This window comes from Balaenoptera physalus (genome assembly GCF_965194825.1).
Source record: "Balaenoptera physalus genome assembly, chromosome: 9".
Taxonomy (NCBI): Eukaryota; Metazoa; Chordata; class Mammalia; order Artiodactyla; family Balaenopteridae; genus Balaenoptera; species Balaenoptera physalus.
In genome coordinates, this window is record NC_138888.1 from 34,733,660 (window position 1) to 34,754,110 (window position 20,451).

The following is a 20,451-nucleotide window of genomic DNA, read 5'->3' on the forward strand; positions in this document are numbered from 1 at the left end:
TATTCAGGACCCCTGGTTGTTCCTCTTTTTAGTACTTGGCATATTCTGCTAATAAGTACAATTATTTAAGTACTTATCATTTTGCTTCTAGATTATATACTCTCTAAAGGAAGAGCATTTGTTCATCTTTCTGGTTTTTAGCCTAATACAGTCTTTTGTACCCCTGAGGTATTCAACAAATATGGGATGTGATAAAGAGTAATGTTAATAACTCTGTATTTTTAGAAATTAGACTTCTCTCCGTTTGATGCTGTTTATTTGAACATGTATTAGCTATGGTTCAAAAATCTAGATTTGGTAAAAGAGTTTCATCTGAATTTAATTATGCTTTATTTAATTATTACACTAACTGAGACCTTATGTACCAGGTATTGTCCTAAGGACTTTATGTATTTTAGCACATGCCATCTTTCCATCGATCTAGAACCTAGGTATCTTTATCATTTCTATTTTACTGATAAGAAAACTTAGGAATGCCGTGGTTAAATAACTTTCCCAAGATTACCCAGCTAGTGAGTGGCAGAGCTGGGACTGAAACCCAGATCAATTGTTTTGTTATAACAAAAATATAGAGCTGGTACTTTTGAGGGGTGCAGAGATGGTCCGAGCCCTATGTCACCTCATGGGTACTGGCAGAAGCTGAAGCAAGTTCTCTTTTTTAGATGAAAGCATGATCAATTTAGGTCTGCAGGATTCTCACAGACTATCATAAAGCAATTAACTCACAATCAAAGGTCCCCAAGCATTCATGAAAGTAATTCACTGTGAGGGATAGCAGAAAAAACAGATCTTAATTCCCAAAGGACTGCAGGGATTAGGATTGTCAGGTACAGAATACAAAAGCGCTATGAGCCGTGTACACAATATTTAAAGAAACAAAAGTGCAAATCATAAAGATTAGCAAGATACTATCAGGAGTTGCTAAACAAAGAACCATTTGCAAAGAACCAAATGGAACTTTTAGGAAGAGAAGCACAATTGTTTGAATTGAAAAATAAGTCTTTGGCTGTGGCTGGACTACTTCGACAGCAGCTTTAACAGAAGTGAAGGGATCATTTATCAGCTGGACTTTAATCTGAAGAAGTTACCCGTGGCAAAACATAAAGACCAGTCAAGATACTTCAGAGGAAGAGGACTAGGCATGGAAACATGCCCATCATATATTATAACACACTGTGGAGCTATAGTACTTAAAACCATGTTATGTCAGTACAGAATATTGTCTCTTGGGAAATAATGGAAAATCTGGAAACTGAATTCCTCCATTTATATAATTTGGATATAGGACAGAAGTGGTTTTGTAGATCATTTGGATCAATTGAAAACTTGTCCACAGATAACTGGATATTTATGTGAGGGGGAGGGGCCTGAAATACCTTCCTACTGTATATTATACTCAGAAAGCAATTCCAGGTAGAGCCAGGGTTAAATATGAAATACACAGTTTTAAAACTTTTAGAGAAAAAAGAAGAGATTGTTTTTATGAATTCAAATAAATGATTAATATATTTGACTTCACTAAAATTAAGAACTGCTATTCATCAAGATACTACATTTAAAGTGAAAGAAATGTCACCCACTAGAAGGTATTTGCAACACTTATAACTGACAAAGGATTAGTATCCACACATAAAGTATTACTATAAACAGATAAGAAAAAGATGAAACCCAAATGGAAAAAATGGGTCAAAGTTGTACACCAAGCATTTCAGAAAAGAAGTACGTATAAATATTTCAAATAAGTATCTCAGAGATGATATTAGTAATCAAATGCATATTAGATATCATTTTCTAGCACTAAATTGGCAAAAATTACAAAAGTCTGATAATACAAAGTTTTAAGATGTAATTTAAACAGAGTTTACATACATTGCTGTGGGTGTGTTAAATCAGTAACAATTTGTCATTATCTTGTAAGGTGGAATATTTGCAATCATATAATAGTTGCAGTCAAAATCTGCTGGATGCAATCCAAGGGAGCACAGTTTGCCAAACCCTGGAATAGATGGAGGAGTATTTCAGTATTTGGGGAATGGCTGATGCTTTTAACTGATTCGGGTTGTAAGATACCCTAAAGCAGTGGTCCCCAACCTTTGTGGCACCAGGGACTGGTTTCGTGGGATACAATTTTTCCACGGACGGGGTGGGGTGAGGGGTTGGTTTAAGAGGTAATGCAAGCAATGGGGAGCAGCAGTTGAAGCTTCACTCCCTCGCCCGCAGATCACCTGCTGCTGGGCGGCCCGGGTGGGCTGGCGGCCCCTGCCCTAAAGTAATTGTCAGTAGATGAGATTGAAAAGGTTGATTAGAGCCTCATATTGAAAGGCCTTAAATGCCATACCAAGAACTTTTGCCATTCCTCTTGAATGGAAAGCAGTTAAAGGAGTCATTTAATCACATTTGCATCTTAGAAAACTCCTTTTGGTGGCAATAGAGAGGATAAATCTGAGGAAGCCTACATGGGAAGCAGAAAGGCTTAGTGAAAAAGCAGGATGACTGGGTCTTGATCTGAGGCAGTGAGAAGATGGAATGGAGAATTAAGGACAGATTTCAGAGATAACTTAGTAGACAGACTCCACTGTGTTTAAGAAGTAAGAGAGCACACTAAGTCTCTACTTTACCCAATTAAATAAATTGAAAGGGGAAACTTAATGGAAAATCCATATGTAAAATTAAATATTTGCCCTTCATTAAATTACCGTGAAATAAAAAATAATATTTTACATGGTTTTTGACTTTTAAGTACATTCCTGAAATGTGATACTTATTTCTTTTGCTTTTTCAAAAAGTATTTCTATTATTTCTTCAGGATTTTATATAACATTTTGAACTATGGTTTTAAAAACAAATTTAGAGACTCGAAGACTACAAAAAGTTGCTTAAGCAGTGTGAAATTAAGTTTAAATATTTGTAATATTAATCTATACTTTAATTTCATAGTTGTTTAAAGCCTCCATAGACTTCTGCACTGTTATTTTCCACATCAGAAATTTTCAGATAATACCCATATCTTTATTAAATAAGAACAAAAATTATATTCTAGTTATTATTTAAAGAAAATGTGTGACATATAGCTGTTTTCCCTTTTCACCAGTATAAAACTCTGATAGACCCTGTGTTTTATTCAATAATCTAAGACAATTTTCATAAGATCATATGACATGATGAAGCAAGTGACTTCAAAGAATCCCTAAGTTAAATAATGCATGCTTCAAGATGCCCTTAAGGCTTAGACATCCACTGCGGCAGACTATTTAATTAATAACATGCACTTTACAAAACTCATCATTATATATTTATACAATAGACTGCTAAGATTTTTTTAAAACTTTTTCAGTAATGTCAGTTCCCCTATTCATAATTTTTAATTTTGATATGATGGACCCAAAGGGCTAACATCCAGGCCATCTCTACTCAGGGCAGCAGCATCTACTTCTGCTTTCCACTACAAGTGTTTCAGTTTATAAAAAATATTTCCCGTCATTATGTCACTTACTATTTCTAAAAGCTATATAACATAGGCACTGTTATTATTTTTACTTTTTGATGAGATATTAACTCTAAGAGATGCTAACTTGCTATTGCCACACAGCAAATAAGAGAAGGAACTCAGAATTAAAATAGAGTCTTGCTGATATCAAATCTCCTGTACTTCGCATGATGCTGGAATTTCCCTGCACTTGGGTTTGGTGGTAGATGTGGCAGATGGTAGAAAAGGTTAGCCTTGTGAAGGAATGGCTAGCAGAAGGGGTCGAAATTTCTAGAGACAATTTAGAAATGTATGTACCAAGTTCGTCTTATGCCAACACCCAAAAAAACAAGATATATATGTCTGGTCAAATATATCCTTGTGTTTTTTAAAAAAGACAACAGATTTTCTTTATGCCACTACAATCAACCATAGGCAGGTTTAGTTTTATTCTTTCATTTATTCAACCAATATTTTGTACTGTTGCTCCTTTCCAGGTCCTACTGGAAGTACAATGGTAAGCAAAATAAACATGGTCCCTGCTTTAATGAACTTTATTTTAACAGCAGTGGGAAGCCGTTGGAGGGTTCTAATTAGTGGAGTGACATGGTACAGTCTTAGAAAGACTATGTGCTGCAATGTTGGTTTTGATGTGGGTTAAGCTTAGAGAATGCAGTCAGGAAGATAAGACCAGTGGCAGCTGTATAATCTGGGTGAAGGATGATGTTGACCGGAGTTAAGGTAGTAGCAGTGGGGATGGAAAAAGTAGAGACAGGAGATATTTAGGAAGTAGTAGTACTTTGAAACTAATTGTATGAGGAAAAAAAGTCAAGTGATCATACATGCCAGTTTGCCCAGGACAATTCTAGTTTTTGCCTTTTGTCCTGTCATAATTATTAAGAGTATCCCCCTTTACTTTCAAAAGCATTCCAGTTTGGATGATAAATTATATGTTAATCCTAGAGATAAGGAGAGGAGGATGCAAGAATGGTGCTCAGGTTTCTGGCTTGAACACTGTGTAGAAAGTTGTGTCATTTTCTGAAAGGTGACACACTAGGGGAAGAACCGGTGTGAGGGTAAGATTATGAGTTCAGATTTGGATATAGTGTGTTGAAGGTGACTTTCCTACATTGAGGTGCAGACATATAACAAGAATCAGATGACTATATGGGTCAGGAGTTCAGGTTGGAGGCCTTAGTTAGAGATATGTGAATATGGTATCTCTCTCTCTCAAAATATCTTATTGTATGTACCCTTCTTCTTGCAGTGATGTGAGATGATAAAATGCCTACTTGATGAGATGAAGTGAGATAAATGACTTAAGCATTGTGTCCTAGTGTTAGGCTACTATTGACCTTCTAACGATGTATCAGAAGGTAGGATCATCTGCTTCAGGTGATCCTGAATCATGGAGCCATGACGAAGTCGATAGTTGGATGTCAGGAGCAGATGATGTGACGGTTGGGGATCCTGGGTGGGAAGGATTGGGATGGTGCGAGATTTCATCATGCTACTCAGAACAGTATGCAAGTTAAAACTTATGAAGTGTTTATTTCTGGAATTTTCCATTTAATATTTTTGGACCACAGTTTACCACTGGAACTATGGAAGGTGAAACTGGTTAAGGGGGGACTACTGTGTATTGATTTGAGAGTGACCAGCATGGATGGCAACTGAAGTGACAGAAGTGGATGAAATTACCAAGCCAGAAAGTATGGAAAACTGTATCAAGAGGTTCAAGTTGTCGCTGAGGAACTCAAAGCAGCACCCAGTTTTAAGGGAAACAAGGGAGGGACTCACAAAGGAGATCTGGAAAGGAAAAGCTAGTCATAGGAAAACTGGGAGATAGCCAAGTAATGGAAGCCCTAGGAAAGGACTGTTTCACAGAAAGAGTGGATAGCAATGTCAGATGCTATCAAGAGGTTGCATGAAATAAGAAAAGTTGTACATTGAACTCAGTAACCAGTAAGTCATTAGAGATGGTGGTGATGGTGGGTTGATGGCATTGGTAGACATAAGCCTGATTATAGGATTTTAAGTAATGATTGGAAAGTGAGTGTGAACAATTTTTCAGAATTATAACTGAAGAGAAAAGAAAGCATTAGTGAAATACCTGGAGAATATGCAGAATTTGCAGGACGATGGTGTCTCTAAAGCCACTGTGAGATCACCTAATATATTGTACTTAGAGGCTTCTATCTCTAATATCCATCATGAAGATGGATTGCATTTGTATGATTGCAGCTATTGTGTAATTTTAATTAAATTTATGTATTTTTAGGTATTTGTATATTTTTTACCTAAACCTTTTACCTAAATTTTTTAGGTAAATTCTTTTTAAGTAGTGGGAGCAAGGACACAATTTATAAAGTTGCTTTAATTATTTTTGCCCAAAAAATGCATCTCATAAATTTGCTCCATAAAAATAAAATACTGCCTTAGTTTTTTTCCCACTGTCCAAAAAATTATGCTGCTCTAGGCTTCAGAACACTGGGGATTCTTTGAATATTCTTTGGCAGATAAAAAAGGTAAAGATTTATGGCAAAGGAAAGCATTTCTGAAAAAGGTGCTCCACATTGCCTTTGTGTATGTGCATAAATTATAAACGGGGCTCAGGGGTGCAGTCACTATAATAGCTTTTTGCTCTCTTTGAAGAAAATAGAAAATGCTCACTTAGGGGCTAGTGCTTGTGTTTCCATTAATGAATCTTCTAAGGTTGAATGATTTTAAATAGGATATTTATGTTCCTTGGTATAGCAGGGCAAGAACTGGGAGAAATACATGTGATTAAGGTATCTAATGTAATAAATTTATACAGACATTTAATAAAAATGCTGTCAGTAATAATAATAATAACTCATAGCTAAAGACTTTGAGGAGGATTCACAATCAAGGGAAAACAACCACCAAATCATATGTTCCTGGAGAATTTGATTAGCCTTCAATGCTCAAGATTTATAATGATTTGAAGCATTGACAAACAACTCTTTTGCACCAGAGTTGTAATCATGACAAACTAGCAATCTTACCCAACTCAAATGAATGAACTTGGCGTTTTTTTCTTTCTTAACCACTTGGTAAATATTAATTGAAGTCCATTGTTTTACAAGTACATATATTCTATGACTTTATAGTAGTAACACTGTTTTACATAATAGATTATAAATGTTTCACTACTTTGCACCCTGAATACACCTGCAAGGTTATCAGTATCCTTGGTCAGAAATTTACTTTTAGATTTGGCTTTTCTTTTCTGGAAATATGTTTAGATTAATTTATTAGCAGATCTATATTATTTAATGAGACTTTTAAAAAATTCTTTATCTTCTGTATTTGAAATTGTTTACCCATCACCTACATGTCACTTTTGTTATATAATAATTAATCACAGTTAGTATTAAGGCTGGATGTTCGTACTTCGTGATGATAGTCCATTTTGCACCTGTGTATATTGTGAGGGTTGTCTGCTTCTGGTGGAGCTTAGCAGTTCTGAAGATTCTTATGAAATATAACATATGCTACTTACAGCATAATATCTTTGTAGAGTTATTCTATAATAGCATGTGTTTAATTGAATTAAAATGTTATATTAAAAATATATTTACCTCACTGAACAAGAAATAATCTTACAAAGACTTTCAGAAAGTTTAATTCTGTGAGTTAAGTCAGAAAATCACAAAGGGATCATTATCCTTGCCCTTTGAAAGCCACATGTAACACAGAAACTTATGAGCGTAAGCTTTAAATAGTGAATAATGATGATTCGTTGCATGCCCTAAAGTTTTTTCTAGAGATTTCTACATCATTGTCTCCCTATTTCAAGCAGTAACTGTGTCAAACCAATCCAATTTGAGAATTACAAACAATAAATATATTCTTTTTAGCTTTATATCCAACTTTGAAATATACTCCCCCTGTTTTTAGTGAATATATATGTATACATACATAAATACACACATACATTTATACATACACACACACTGATATACGTATGTATTTCTAAAGTTGCTCTTGGGAAAGAAGAGATCTCCATTATATTTAACGCATGTTTTGATGAACTGAAACATAATATGTAGTTTGAAATGTGGTAAGCATTGAACTACCTCTATTTGAGATTGGAAATTCCCTGAAGCCTGGATGTAATGGAAAGTGTCAAGTCAGAAAGGAAAACTCCCTTGCTTACCAGAAGAAACAAACTGAAGGCTTGCTTTTCTTTCTTGAGAATTATAGTTACCAAATACTGGTCCATGGGGATTTTATCCTATCCAATTGAAATAGATAAATTAAGACAGTTATAGTGAATTATTTTCCAAAGTTAACTGTGTTCTCCCTAACACTTTTCTTCAAACTATGTTTCCTACTGGTTTACCTTTAAATCGCCATTTTATGAAATGACACTGATATTAGATATATTAGTTCTTTTTAATTTCCTACTTGGAAAAATTAAAAGTTAATGACCTTGTGTCCATCCCCTTTGGGAGGAAACTGTGGCTGGTTGGAAAACTGAAGTGGATATTTAAATGTGCAGAACTGGGGGTGAAAGCAGAGTTTGGGGGTAAAGAAGCTAAGAGAGAGAAGCTAAAGAAGAAAGTACTGGTATGTAGAAAAATGGGTAATTTAAAAAGGGAATTATCAAATTATCCATTAGGAAGGTCTGAGGTTAGATTTAGGGATCCTTTTGTTTGTTCATTCAGCCATCATCTCTTGACACTGATGGTTACTTTAAGACAGTTTCCCAAATGTGCCTAATTCTAAGAATCACCTGTCCTCTGTCACACAGATTCTTAGCAAGAGGGGCCATGGATCTGGAAACATTGAGAAATGCTGCTTTAGAAGACAGAAGATATGTTAGATTTTTGTCTCTGTTCTTGAGCAATTTCTAATCTGTCCTATATCTCTAAGCCTCACGTTTTTTAATCTGTAAAATGTAGATAATAATGCTTTCCTTGCCAGTTTTCACGGCAAATGAGGTAAAAGGAAGATGTCTTCCAAGGGTTACTGGAGCTTGTAAATTGAGTAGGATTTATAATATTAATTGTGTATGTATGTGGAGGATGGTGGTGGCTTTGAGAAAGAAAGAAAGTGAGGCGATTACAAAGAATTAAAAAAAAAATTTTTCATCTTCTCAAAGTTCTGTTTCCAAAGTTTATTACCTGGCTTTTATTTGTTAAGAGAATGTGAAATATTCCTTAATGAATCTGTTTTCCTTTGCTTATTCTTGTCTTCCTCCAAACCAACTGTTTATTTCAAATCTTTTTTTTTTAAATATTTATTTATTTATTTATTAACATCTTTATTGGAGTATAATTGCTTTACAATGGTGTGTTAGTTTCTGCTTTATAACAAAGTGAATCAGTTATACATATACATCTGTTCCCATATCTCTTCCGTCTTGCATCTCCCTCCCTCCCACCCTCCCTATCCCACCACATCATCAACTCACACCTCCAGCACTTAGACTAGGCATTTATTTAACCTAACCCTTTGTGTCCCAGACAAATGCCCTTGACACTGCTTTAAAGGTCCAAGCACAAAACCTTGCATTTTAGTGTAGAAGTGATTATTGAATGAAGTGATAAAAGAATGAATCTCTAAATTTGACCCTGTCTCTTTCCACTGTACTATTTGCTAAAACTCCTGTGTTCTTACTTTTAAGGATACTTGGAGAAAAACAGTTCACCATTCCCTTTGATAGTTATTTCTAAGTTTTTATTTTTTTATGTTAACAAAATCTCTCTTCAAAAGTTTCCCTTAAAAAAAAAAAAAAAAGTTTCCCTTTACCGTTAAGTCTCTCATGCTGGAGTTTAGCATGCTACTGTATTTATATTTTCGAGTTATCTTTATTCAAATAAAATAAATTGTCTTTTTGTAGTAATCTTTAGCTGGGAATAATTTTCCTTTCTGTGATAATTAGCTGCTTTCAGTAACTTATTTTTTTGATTCATTTAGCAGCAGCAACAGAAGAACCAGAAGTGATTCCAGACCCAGCCAAGCAGACAGACAGAGTGGTGAAAATAGCAGGAATTAGTGCTGGGATTTTGGTGTTCATCCTTTTGCTCCTAGTTGTCATATTAATTGTAAAAAAGAGGTAAGACCTGATTTTGTTCTGTCCCACTCACTTACCATATGTCACTGTCACTAGTTTTGAAGCACTTTTTTTGTTTCCCTGAGTGTTTTTAAATTAGAACAAACAACAAGAATTGAATTTTAACAATGTTGCCAGCATCTGGGTCTATTTCTTATGCTTTGTAAATAAATTCTTATTGGTTATTTGCAGTTTAATTTTGGATATAAAATATACTTTTTGTCAATTTAACCTTGAAATTAATGTATGAATTTAAATTCCTCGAACGCTTGAGTTATTAACGTATCTTACGTTTTGAAGCATTATGTATTGCGAATGGCAAAATAAGAGTTTATTATGATATTTGGGTTATGGTCTATGAATTATTTTGTACTCTTACTCTGTTTTTCTAAATGTTGGCTACAAATAAGATAAGAAGAATATGGGCATTATTTTACAAAATTGTATATTTATATTCACTGACTAAATATTTCAGCACTTTAATATGAAGAGTCAATTCTTTTTAATTGAGCATTAGTCTTTTATACTATATCAACCAATATCGCCATCTTCTGGAATTATATGAAGATATTAAGACCTACAGGAATTTAAATTGAATTCTATTTGGGAGATTAAGGTATACTTCTAACAGAAAACATTTCAAAGAATACAGTTTTTATAACTTGAACTTTTTCCTATTCCATAAGGTGTCATTATCTGTAAGGCATTGTTTTAAAAATTAATACAACTCTCCAATCTTTCCAATCGTATGTTTTAAATAATATTAAAATTTGGAAGGATTTAAAAACAAATCTTTACAGAGTATAGTCCTAAAATACTTTGGTGTATAGAAGTGTTTGTCATTCATTAATTATATTGAATATAATAAAAGATGTTGCTTACATTATATTAAACCATATAATGTACTATTTTGATTGTTATTTTGTACTCAAAATAAATCATTAATAATATAGATAAGACTCATACTACATGTTTAATGATTCCATGAGAGTTTATTTTAATGTATTGCCTCTTTACAATTATCCCCTGGAGATATATATGTTGGAGAAGACACATCTGCATTAGAAACATTAGGTATGCATTGTAGTGTTTTGTGTTAAATTAGCTACATACGTGCTTTCCCCAATAGTGCTTTCTCTTTTTGCTGTTGTCTACCTCTGTGGTTGGAAAATACATCATATTTGAGACAGGAAGATTTAAGTATTTTACTAACACAAATTTGCCAATCAAGATCAATAAAATCTTTGAATATAACTTTCAGATCTTATGTTTCCATTTAGTTTAAATTTATATTTGGAGAGTTAAACTAAACAGTTTAGAGAGTTAATTAAACTTTGCTTTAGAGTTAAAATTATCTCAGCCACTTCAGATTGGATATGAAAACATAAAAATGGCCTCTGGTTATGTCTTCACTCAGTTAGAATTGGGTTAAACTTACTGATTTTATTGGTTAATTATTTGAAAACACTTACTTATCATTATAACATTTCTTATCTGTGGCCGTCTGTTTTAAAAAAAACTGAAACATAAATTTTCTAAAGTACACCAAAACAATCTCTAAGCGTGATTTTTTGTGTGTGGGTAAAATGCTCTGACAACTCTCTAAAATTGCCTAATGCATCAAATTCTTTTTCTGGTTCATATTTTAAATGGTTGGATAAATGAGCCTTTCTATTAAAATGTTTAATGTTTGAGTTTTCATAATTATGCTTTAATTGATTGTCTTCTACTAGAAAGTATGCTAGGGCTTTTGTTTCTCTTCCTCATCACTACCTCTAGGACTAGAAAAGTTGCAATTCTATAGATAGATGAAGTTACATGTTTAGATATATTACCTTCTAGTATATAATATAACTAAGAATCCCTTACTTACCTAAGAAACTTTGTAATGACTTTTAGTTGTATGTAGTGTGTCACACATATATTGTGTATGACAATCACAAATATGTTTATTATACATACACAAAAGCATAGATATATAACAGTATTGGTTAGTATCAAAGTTAACAATTTTAGTATATAATGTAGTTTCCCTACATTATATACTAATACACAAATTTATAATAAAAATAATGGAAAAGCAAATTATTTTAGCCCCTTAGGATCTTTATTTTTGTGGGAAATTGTTAAGTTTCTCAAAACTTTATCCCTCACTGGGAATAGTATACGTAGGTATATTTCTCATGTTGAAAAAAAAAATCTGTGTATTTTTGGTTGTTGTATAAAGAAATGGTTTGGAATTTAATTTAGTAAAATTCTACAGCTAAGGGTATATATAAAGTAAGTTTTTAGGCTAAGAAAAGGGATATTGCATCTTTCAAAACGCAATGTCATTTTAATTTAATCACTGTTGAATTATTTCCAAATGTATGCCATTTTTTCATTGGTTATGTATTATTTTAAATTTGCAGCATGAATACATTAATAATTCCAAACATAAATTTGAAATTATGCTTCAGTACAGTAAATGTTTGTGTGTGATATCATGGTCACATACATCTACTGTAGAAATAAATATCTTTGTGCATATATAGTGTATGGTGCATATGTATATTCACATAATATATGTATGTACCAGATATAATGACTTATTTATAGAAATTTAGGTGTCATTCTGCACATATTCTATATTAACCTAATAGATCTTTATGTTTTGTATCTAAAAAAAAATAGTCAATTTAGTGTAGAAGTTCTATACACAGCTGTTCCATCTGTCATGACATTTAGATGGTAATGGATGATATTACGCTTAACTGCATGTTGAAAATACACAATCCATTTAATTTTTCAATTTTTTTGGCTATAAAAAAGTCAGCATGTTATTTTTTCCAAATTATGTATTTTATATTTTATTTTCTATTGCATATCTGTTTAATTGCATGGCAAAAGATATCTAACCAATGCATGAGCAAATTGAAATACAAACCAAAAAAACATGAGTTTTATTTTATTTTATTTTATTTTTTAACGCACATTTTTCTGCTTTATTGAATGTGACAGAGTCACGCTTTTCATTCACCATTGCTTCTCTTTTTCCACTGTCTGTGATTTGCTTGCCAGGAGGAGCTACTATTCTTACTCCTACTACCTGTAAGTAGAAAATGGGTGATATATGACTTTACATGTGTTAAAGATGCAGTATCCCTTTTCAAAAAAATAAATAAATAAAACCCAAACCAAAAAACAGAATGTTTGCAATTTTGGTGACATTTCAAAAAATATGTTTTCCTGGACTCTAAAACTATAAAGTTTACCTATTAACCTATTTTGTTAATCTTTTTAAAAAGGGATATTGTATTTCTGTATGTTCAGCTACTTTTAATTTTTATTTACAATTTTCCATAAGTAGCCATAGTCTACAGCCTAAAGCATCATTTATTTACTTAAGTCAAACCTGTACCTTATCAATATGATGTCTCACTATCTGGTAAAGTAGAGATAGGGTTTGTAATTCACTAATACCTATCTTTACATAACACTTATGTTTGACAAAATGAGCCAAGTGATGTATTCATAGAAGAACATTCAAAATGCCTTCACAGAATGTGAATCAGGTCAGGTCTTACTGTGATAACATCTCTCTCCACATTTCCAGGAATCCAGGATGGGTTATAACTTCAGAACACCTTTTGGTCTGCTAAAAGCATAATGTTGCAGTGACAAAGAAATAAAAAATTCTTTTTAGAGAAGAAATTTTGAGTTTGTTTATTATGACTTGAATAGGACAATGATTTTGTAAAACCAAGACCAAAAAAAGAAAAAGAAAACCTGTCAACCTACACAAAACACACCTAGGTGTCACATATCTCCTTTGGTCCTCCAAAGTTTTAGCTCTTCCTGTGCTTAGGTATGAAATGCTACTTTGGATGACGAAGGCGAGTATTGTCCACTCTATTTCACTAATCATTTTCAGTTTATTACCTTAAATTCCAGGGTATTCATCCAATCCAAAGGAATGATACAACAAAGTTTTCTTGGTCAGTGCTTGATCAATATTTGATCCACCAAATTTTGAGACTTAAAGATGGTGATTAAGTACTTTTGGGGCATATATCCCACAATATTTATTTCACTAGGTAAATTTAAGCTAGCTTTACTAAAAATTTTGCTAAGAGTCTCAATGACTATAACGGAATTCTGCCAACATTTTAAATATTATAAACATTTGGCTTCTTAAAATCTGCTAAAATAAGCAGGTGTAAAGTAGCAGTGCTCCTAGCTTATTGTGATGAATCATAATATCCTTGTTAAATCATGTTTGATGAAGCCAAAGGTAATTAAATGTACCATTTCATACAATGATGGAGCACTTTTCCTCCTTATAGCCCACCCATAAATCCACCTGCAGAAGTTTATGCTGTTGGCTGCTTTGATAATGAAAGTCATTTGCACATCTGTCAAACTCAAGGAGTTGCAAAATGATTTGCTTAACTGTCCTGAAGTGTACATTATATATGCTGGTTGTTCAGAGAGAGACAAAGCATCAAACATGCAGGAATCAGTAAATGTTTAATTATGAGAACATCAATAAGCTTACCATTAGCCATCCATTTATCTATAATGTTAGAATGGGATTGCCTTTTTAGTTGATAGGTAGCATTTCTATATTCTAGACTATGTGGTGGGTTTTGATACTGTCATTGTAATACTTAGGGTTACTGGCATTATCAATCATAATTAGAAAAAATGCTGCAGACCTATGTTTTTAAAACCTGCTTAAATAGATGTAGTGAAGCTACTATGAATTAGACATTTTTAAAATAAAACTAGAAATAAAATAGAGTAAAACTTAAAAGAAAACCAGGTGTGATCTTTGAACTAAAATTCATTGGCATCATCATAGTAAACTGTCAGTTCTTGATCAAAACACTTAAGTCTAATGCTGATTTTTATTTCTTTTGTAATAACCTGAATTAAAGCCTACCTCACAGGGTTGTTGTGAGGATTAAGATATAAGAACCAAGGTGATAGTGTACAGTTGGCAGATATTAACAAAGGTTATATATGTTCACCCATAATTTGTCGACTAACAAAGGTTTGTGAATCTGAAAAGTCCTTCAGTGCCATGAAAACTTTTGCCTGTCATGCATTTGACAAGTTCATTACTTCTTATTTTTCCTCAATCATAAAATATGTTTAAATTATATGTTTTAAATAAAGCCTCAAAATTTAAACATCTTTTCCACTTGCCTTGAACTATCCATCTTCAAATTTTTTACATTATTTTTCATCCAAATTTCAAGTTGTCTTATTTTTATCCACTTCAATCTCTCAGATTTTTTGAGGAATGAATTCATGCTTTCTTCTTATCCAAGAAACAAAGATTGGAAGTTATTTCTTAAACTTCAAAATGGCAAAACATTTGTGCTACATTGATATTATTCTCAAATTTATAACAACTAATGTTTAACTCCTAGAGCAGTGGATGCTTCATATTACAGTACACTTGGTAATGTGGCAATTAAAAAAAAAAGTGAGTAACTGGATATAGTATAAGGGCTTAGGCCTTGGAACCAGGTCATTCTTTACTACTTATTAGATTAATAACCTTGGGCAAGTTATTTAACTTGTCTGAGCCTGAGTGAGCTCATCTATACAATTAGAATTCTCATGCCTTTTTCAGTTCATTGATCTGAGAATTAATTGAGTTAACAAATGACAAGTGCCAAGCACATACCAGACCTAATTCATCCATTCAACAAGTATTTATTGAGTGTTTGCTATATGTCAGACACTGCTCTAAGTGCTAGGGATATACAGATGGTTCTTCCCTTCATGGAACATACAGTGGGGAAAACAATTAAAAGGATACTCACAATAATAATGTGATGAGTGTTATTATAGGCAGAAAACATGTTGCTATAAAAATACCTACCAGGGAAACCTAACCTGAGACAGGTTGTATTGGGTTCAGTCAGAGAAGTCTCCCTGATGAGGCAAGACAGAATGGAAGTTAACCAGATATTAGAGGTAAAAAAACACTGTAGGTCAAAGAACAAATATCCTATAGGTAAGTTTGGAAATGTCCTAGAGGTAAGTTTGGAAAGTGAAGCCTATAGACTAACATATGACCTGCTGATGTGTAATTTGCCCCACACACTCTTTCAAAAAATAGAACCACTTGAAAGAATAAGGAAATTTAACATAAATATTCAGAGTCATGACTTCTCTTTAAAAATAATTTTAAAATGAGAAACTCAACTCTGGGATCAAATGCCAATATTCACTTAGGCAAGTTGCCCCCTAAACTGCTCTCCAGTTCTCTGCAGTCCCCACCCTACCATGTGGTGTCTCATCACTGGCAACAGCACTATTTATATTCCCTGTGTGAAACCTGTAAGGGTTTTACAGGGTTTTTGCCCCCTAACCTAGAAAAAAGAGATAAGAGATCTTTCAGTGAATAGAGCAAATATTGCTACTAAGTGATGGTGGTGGTGACAGTGGTTGTGATGGTATAGTGGTAGTGATGGTGGTGGTGACAGTGGTTGTGATGGGGTAGTGGTAGTGATGGTGGTGGTGACAGTGGTTGTGATGGTGTAGTGGTAGTGATGGTGGTGGTGACAGTGGTTGTGATGGTGTAGTGGTAGTGATGATGGTGGTGGTGGTAGTTCTTGTTACAGTTTTGTCATTGTTTTCTTACTGATAATACTGTCCTTATCATTATTATTATTTCTAAAAAAATTAATGCCATTTCCATCCCTAAAGCCTAGTTTATGACTATCTTACTTAGGTATCAGATCTGCTATGTCAATATATTGGGTACTGTTGGGTATGTACCCCTGAGGCCAAGTACTATAATTCTCAAAGAAAAATATCCTACACATGAGTAGCTCTCAAATCACCAGATTAATTTTCTAAAGGAAAAGCCTTTGGACATAAACACAACTACTAAATAAGTCTTTTTTTTTTTTTAGGTATTTGTAGTATATTTACTCTAGTACAGATACTCATGAGAATCAGAAGAATTTATCCTAGCTAATAATCCAGCTGAGAAATGTTACTCTTAAAACAACTAAAAAATACTTCCAAAGCAACGTAAACTGCTGCCATAAACTTAGAAACATAATCTGGCTACTACAGGCATTTAGAGTTTATTTCTTTTTAGAGTGCCTTATTAATGTGAGATAAATGTTTTATATGCCTTTAATAGGTTTTTAATTGCATGTTTCATGTGTAACATTCACAAAGAACCAGAATGTATTTCACATCCTTGGTATGTAAGATAAAGATATCAGTGTTTGAGTAGCTCAAAAGTCTAACTCTGCTAATTTCCAAATCCCCTGTGTCATTTGCCTTGCTGCATTCGTAAGGCCATTCTGTACTTGGTACTCTGCCATGGGGTTCTGAAACACATTTTTAGGATTTGACCATGTTTGTCATTCAGTATTATGATCATTTGTATAATATCTCTGCATAGCATTTTCCAAACTTTTCTCAAAGTACTTTTCTTATAAAGTATATAATTTTCCCATATATTCCTGAGTATTTGCATTATATCTAGCTGCGGTTGATTCTATAAGTTTCTAGGTTAGGTTTGGATTAATGTTATAAATATATTGCTACATATGTTAATTCTACATGTTGCATTTTTACTGAACAGTAGAACAAAGAGTGAAGAATGGGATTTCCTTATCTATTTTAGTTGGATGACTATAGTAAAATAAACTTGAAAAAGTAGTCATGTTATTCCCCCAGAAGAACTTCTAAAAGTTGCTCAAGCGTGTTAATCACCCAGGAGGAAAACCAAAATTTAGCATTAGCTTAAGTTTTCCTTGAGCAACTCTACTAAGGAAGTATTTACTTACTGTTTTAATAAAGTATAGTCATGCTTTATGATATTTTATTTTAATGATAAAATACAAGAAGTGATGAGACATTTGGGTTGACAGCTTGAATGTTGAAATATCCATATGACAAAACAATTTTATAGCAATCAACAAATATCGTTTGGATGTCAAACTTAATTCCTGAAATTATGACATGTTTTTAGAGTTTCTAAACCAAATCTGTATTCTTATCCTCGGGCTTCCCTGAACTATTTACTGCTGGTGTCAACTCTCCTTCAAGCCTCACTCTAAGGTTTCCCTTTGGTGTTTGTCTTGGCAGCAAGCTTGCTAAAAAACGCAAAGATGCCCTGGGGAACACCCGGCAGGAGATGACGCACATGGTGAATGCTATGGATCGAAGTTATGCTGATCAGAGCACTCTGCATGCAGAAGACCCTCTTTCCATCACCTTCATGGACCAACATAATTTTAGTCCAAGATGTAAGTTCTTCATCAAAATTTTAATCAAAGATTTTTAAAATTCTTTAATGTCTCTCTGAATTCAACACATTACCTTTTGAATAGTGAGGGGAAACAAGAAAGAGAGATGGGAAAAGTAGCTGGAAAGAGAAAAAGTGATATAGAATATTATGGAGTTTATCAGAAAGCTTATTTTCAGTCTTGATATTGGATTTAGTTGAACTTCAAACGGTATGAATTTTATTACTATGTTATAAGACATATCCATATACCACTCACCAAATCTTACGTTATTGCTTTAGGTTAAAATATACTTGATTGCCTACACAAAATTAGTTCATGTCAGAATTTATTTATAATTGTTTTGCCATTTGAGTCTTCCTTTGTGTAAGATAAAGTTCCTTTTGAGATAAGAAATATCATAATTCTTTCTGGGAGTTATTGGCATGGGAAAGTTATTCTATTTAATTATTCTATAGACTTCTGGAGAATTTCAGTAATAAAAAGTTAACCAGGGAAAAGAGGAATCTACATACTCTTAAGTATCTGGTGTGAAGTCCAAAAGTTTACTTGAATTGAGGGATTGGCAGGGAACGGTGAAATCCATCCATTCACCTATCCATGTTAAGAATACCTCATGTTGATCTATGAAGGCAGATCTTTTAAAATACTGTCTTTTAAAATATTTCCTCTGAAGTAGTATACTGCTTCACAATCAGTATTATTGTTTATCTTCGAATTTTCTGTGATTTTTATATCTTGTTCTATAGCACTGTCTTTATTTTGTTACTTTAAGTTAAATTACCTGACTGTCTCTTCAAATCCCCAAGTAAAATTGGTACTTGAAGAAGGCAAATTTTGTTTATCCTTGGCCTTGTGTACACAGAGGCATTTTGTCACAGATCCCAGAGATATGTTTACCTCAGTTTGGGAAGCACATGTATAAGGAAAGAAGTAAACAATAGAAGTATTATTTTCGATACAGATTATAAACATATGGAATGGTAAGATTGAGAAAATAAAGTATTTGTAGCTTGTATGCATTTATGGCTTTTCAGAAAGGAATTTTTTTCTGAAATGTTCAGCTTGGTGAAAACTTTTAGTAGTTATCGGCCATCATTTTCTCTGATATATATCTACACCAAATTATTAGTTAGAAATGTTGTAATGAGTCATTTTGGATTTAGTTTTGATAATGATAAAGCTTTTCTGATCTATTTTATTTTCATTTCACTATAAGATAAATGATAGAGAAAAACATAAAATCTTATTATTGTTGAAAGTAAGTTTTGTTAAAAATATAGATGTATCATCTCTCTAACCACTTGATTTAAAAATTAATCAGTTAAGGATTTGAAAGGATTTTTGTTTCCAAAGCTTTTCTATCTACTGACTGTGTACCTTATTAGGAGGCTTGAATTTAGCAGTATAACTATAAATATACACTTATGAACTTGGAGAAAGGATTAAATCTATTTCCCAAAGTTAACTAAAAAAATTTATTTGGAATGAATATAAGATAATTACTTCTCTAAGTACCTCACACTTGATAAATCTAAAATACATGTTTTTCCCCCTTAATTTTATAATCTTTATAATGTCATGCTGAATCTTCTTGGCTTTTAAAATTGAACTGACTACTGAAATATATTTATAGATGCACCTTTCCTGGTATTTTGAGATAACCCAAGCTTTGAAAAAGAGAATTTTACCTTTGCAGGTTATAGTAATCAAAGAAAGTTTAATAGTTATATTTCTTAAGAAATGATAAATCTATTTTAAAGCAAAAAAAGAGCATAAAATACAACTTTAGGGCAATATGTTCCTTCATGAGCTTTGTTTTCCTACAGTGCCCAGTGATCCACTTGTGCCGACTGCTGTGTTAGGTGAGGCCCTAATTCTTTGTCATCCTTTTTTGCATGGATCACCCCTCCTTGCATGGGTTATAGCTTTGTCTACGCAGTGATTATTTACAGCACAGGAAGCAGTTTGATTTTGAAAATATAGTCCTGGTTTTATCAAAGAGAGCAACTGTGGTCAACACAGTTAGATCTAGTGCATTTCAAATTAGTAAGGTATGCTTTTTTAAAACAACATATTCTTTCATTCTTGGTTCTGTTAGATTTGGAGTGAAAGTACAAGGGCCCCCAATATATAACTAATGTTTATATATGCAAGTAAGTAGAATGAACCCAAATGCACACATTTCAGGGGCCAGTGCTACCTGAATAGTTAGTTTATATATAAAAATCTACCTGATTTAAAGGGATTTTCTAAATCCTCCTAATTTTATAGCAACTAAAGAACACATTTCCAAGTAAACATTAGGAATGTGTGCATGTGCTTTAGTTTTGTCTTTGTTAAGAATTTATAAATGCAGGTAAAGTTGCTACAATATTGATATGGAGTTTTGCATTCTACGTGCATCTTACATAAGTGTTATCTTTCAATAAATTTAGAATAAGCCAAGATTTACCACTATATAACATCTAAGACAACTGATATTGCTAGTGATGAATAAGACCTTTTCAGCTCTAAAATTAAAATAATGTTTAATCCAACTGTATGTTTAAGAATAGAATGAGTTTCATTTCAATTTGTACTCTATTCCCTGACTGATTATACACCAATGATTCATGACCAGCTTCCTCGTA

The 20,451-nt window shown here is 33.0% G+C and overlaps 1 protein-coding gene across 6 annotated transcripts in view; it reads left to right on the plus strand.

Annotated features, from left to right (window-relative positions):
• The window catches only part of PTPRK (protein tyrosine phosphatase receptor type K), a 574,209-nt gene that overhangs the window by 521,811 nt on the left and 31,947 nt on the right, over positions 1 to 20,451 (plus strand). For 3 of the 6 annotated variants that reach the window (XM_082474428.1, XM_082474429.1, XM_082474424.1), the window contains exons 14-16: positions 9,416 to 9,554; positions 17,658 to 17,818; positions 19,648 to 19,683. In XM_082474428.1, the coding sequence (XP_082330554.1) occupies positions 9,416 to 9,554; positions 17,658 to 17,818; positions 19,648 to 19,683 (336 nt within the window). The remainder of the gene's footprint in view (positions 1 to 9,415; positions 9,555 to 17,657; positions 17,819 to 19,647; positions 19,684 to 20,451) is intronic. The other 3 variants (XM_082474425.1, XM_082474426.1, XM_082474427.1) reach the window with 3 other exon arrangements.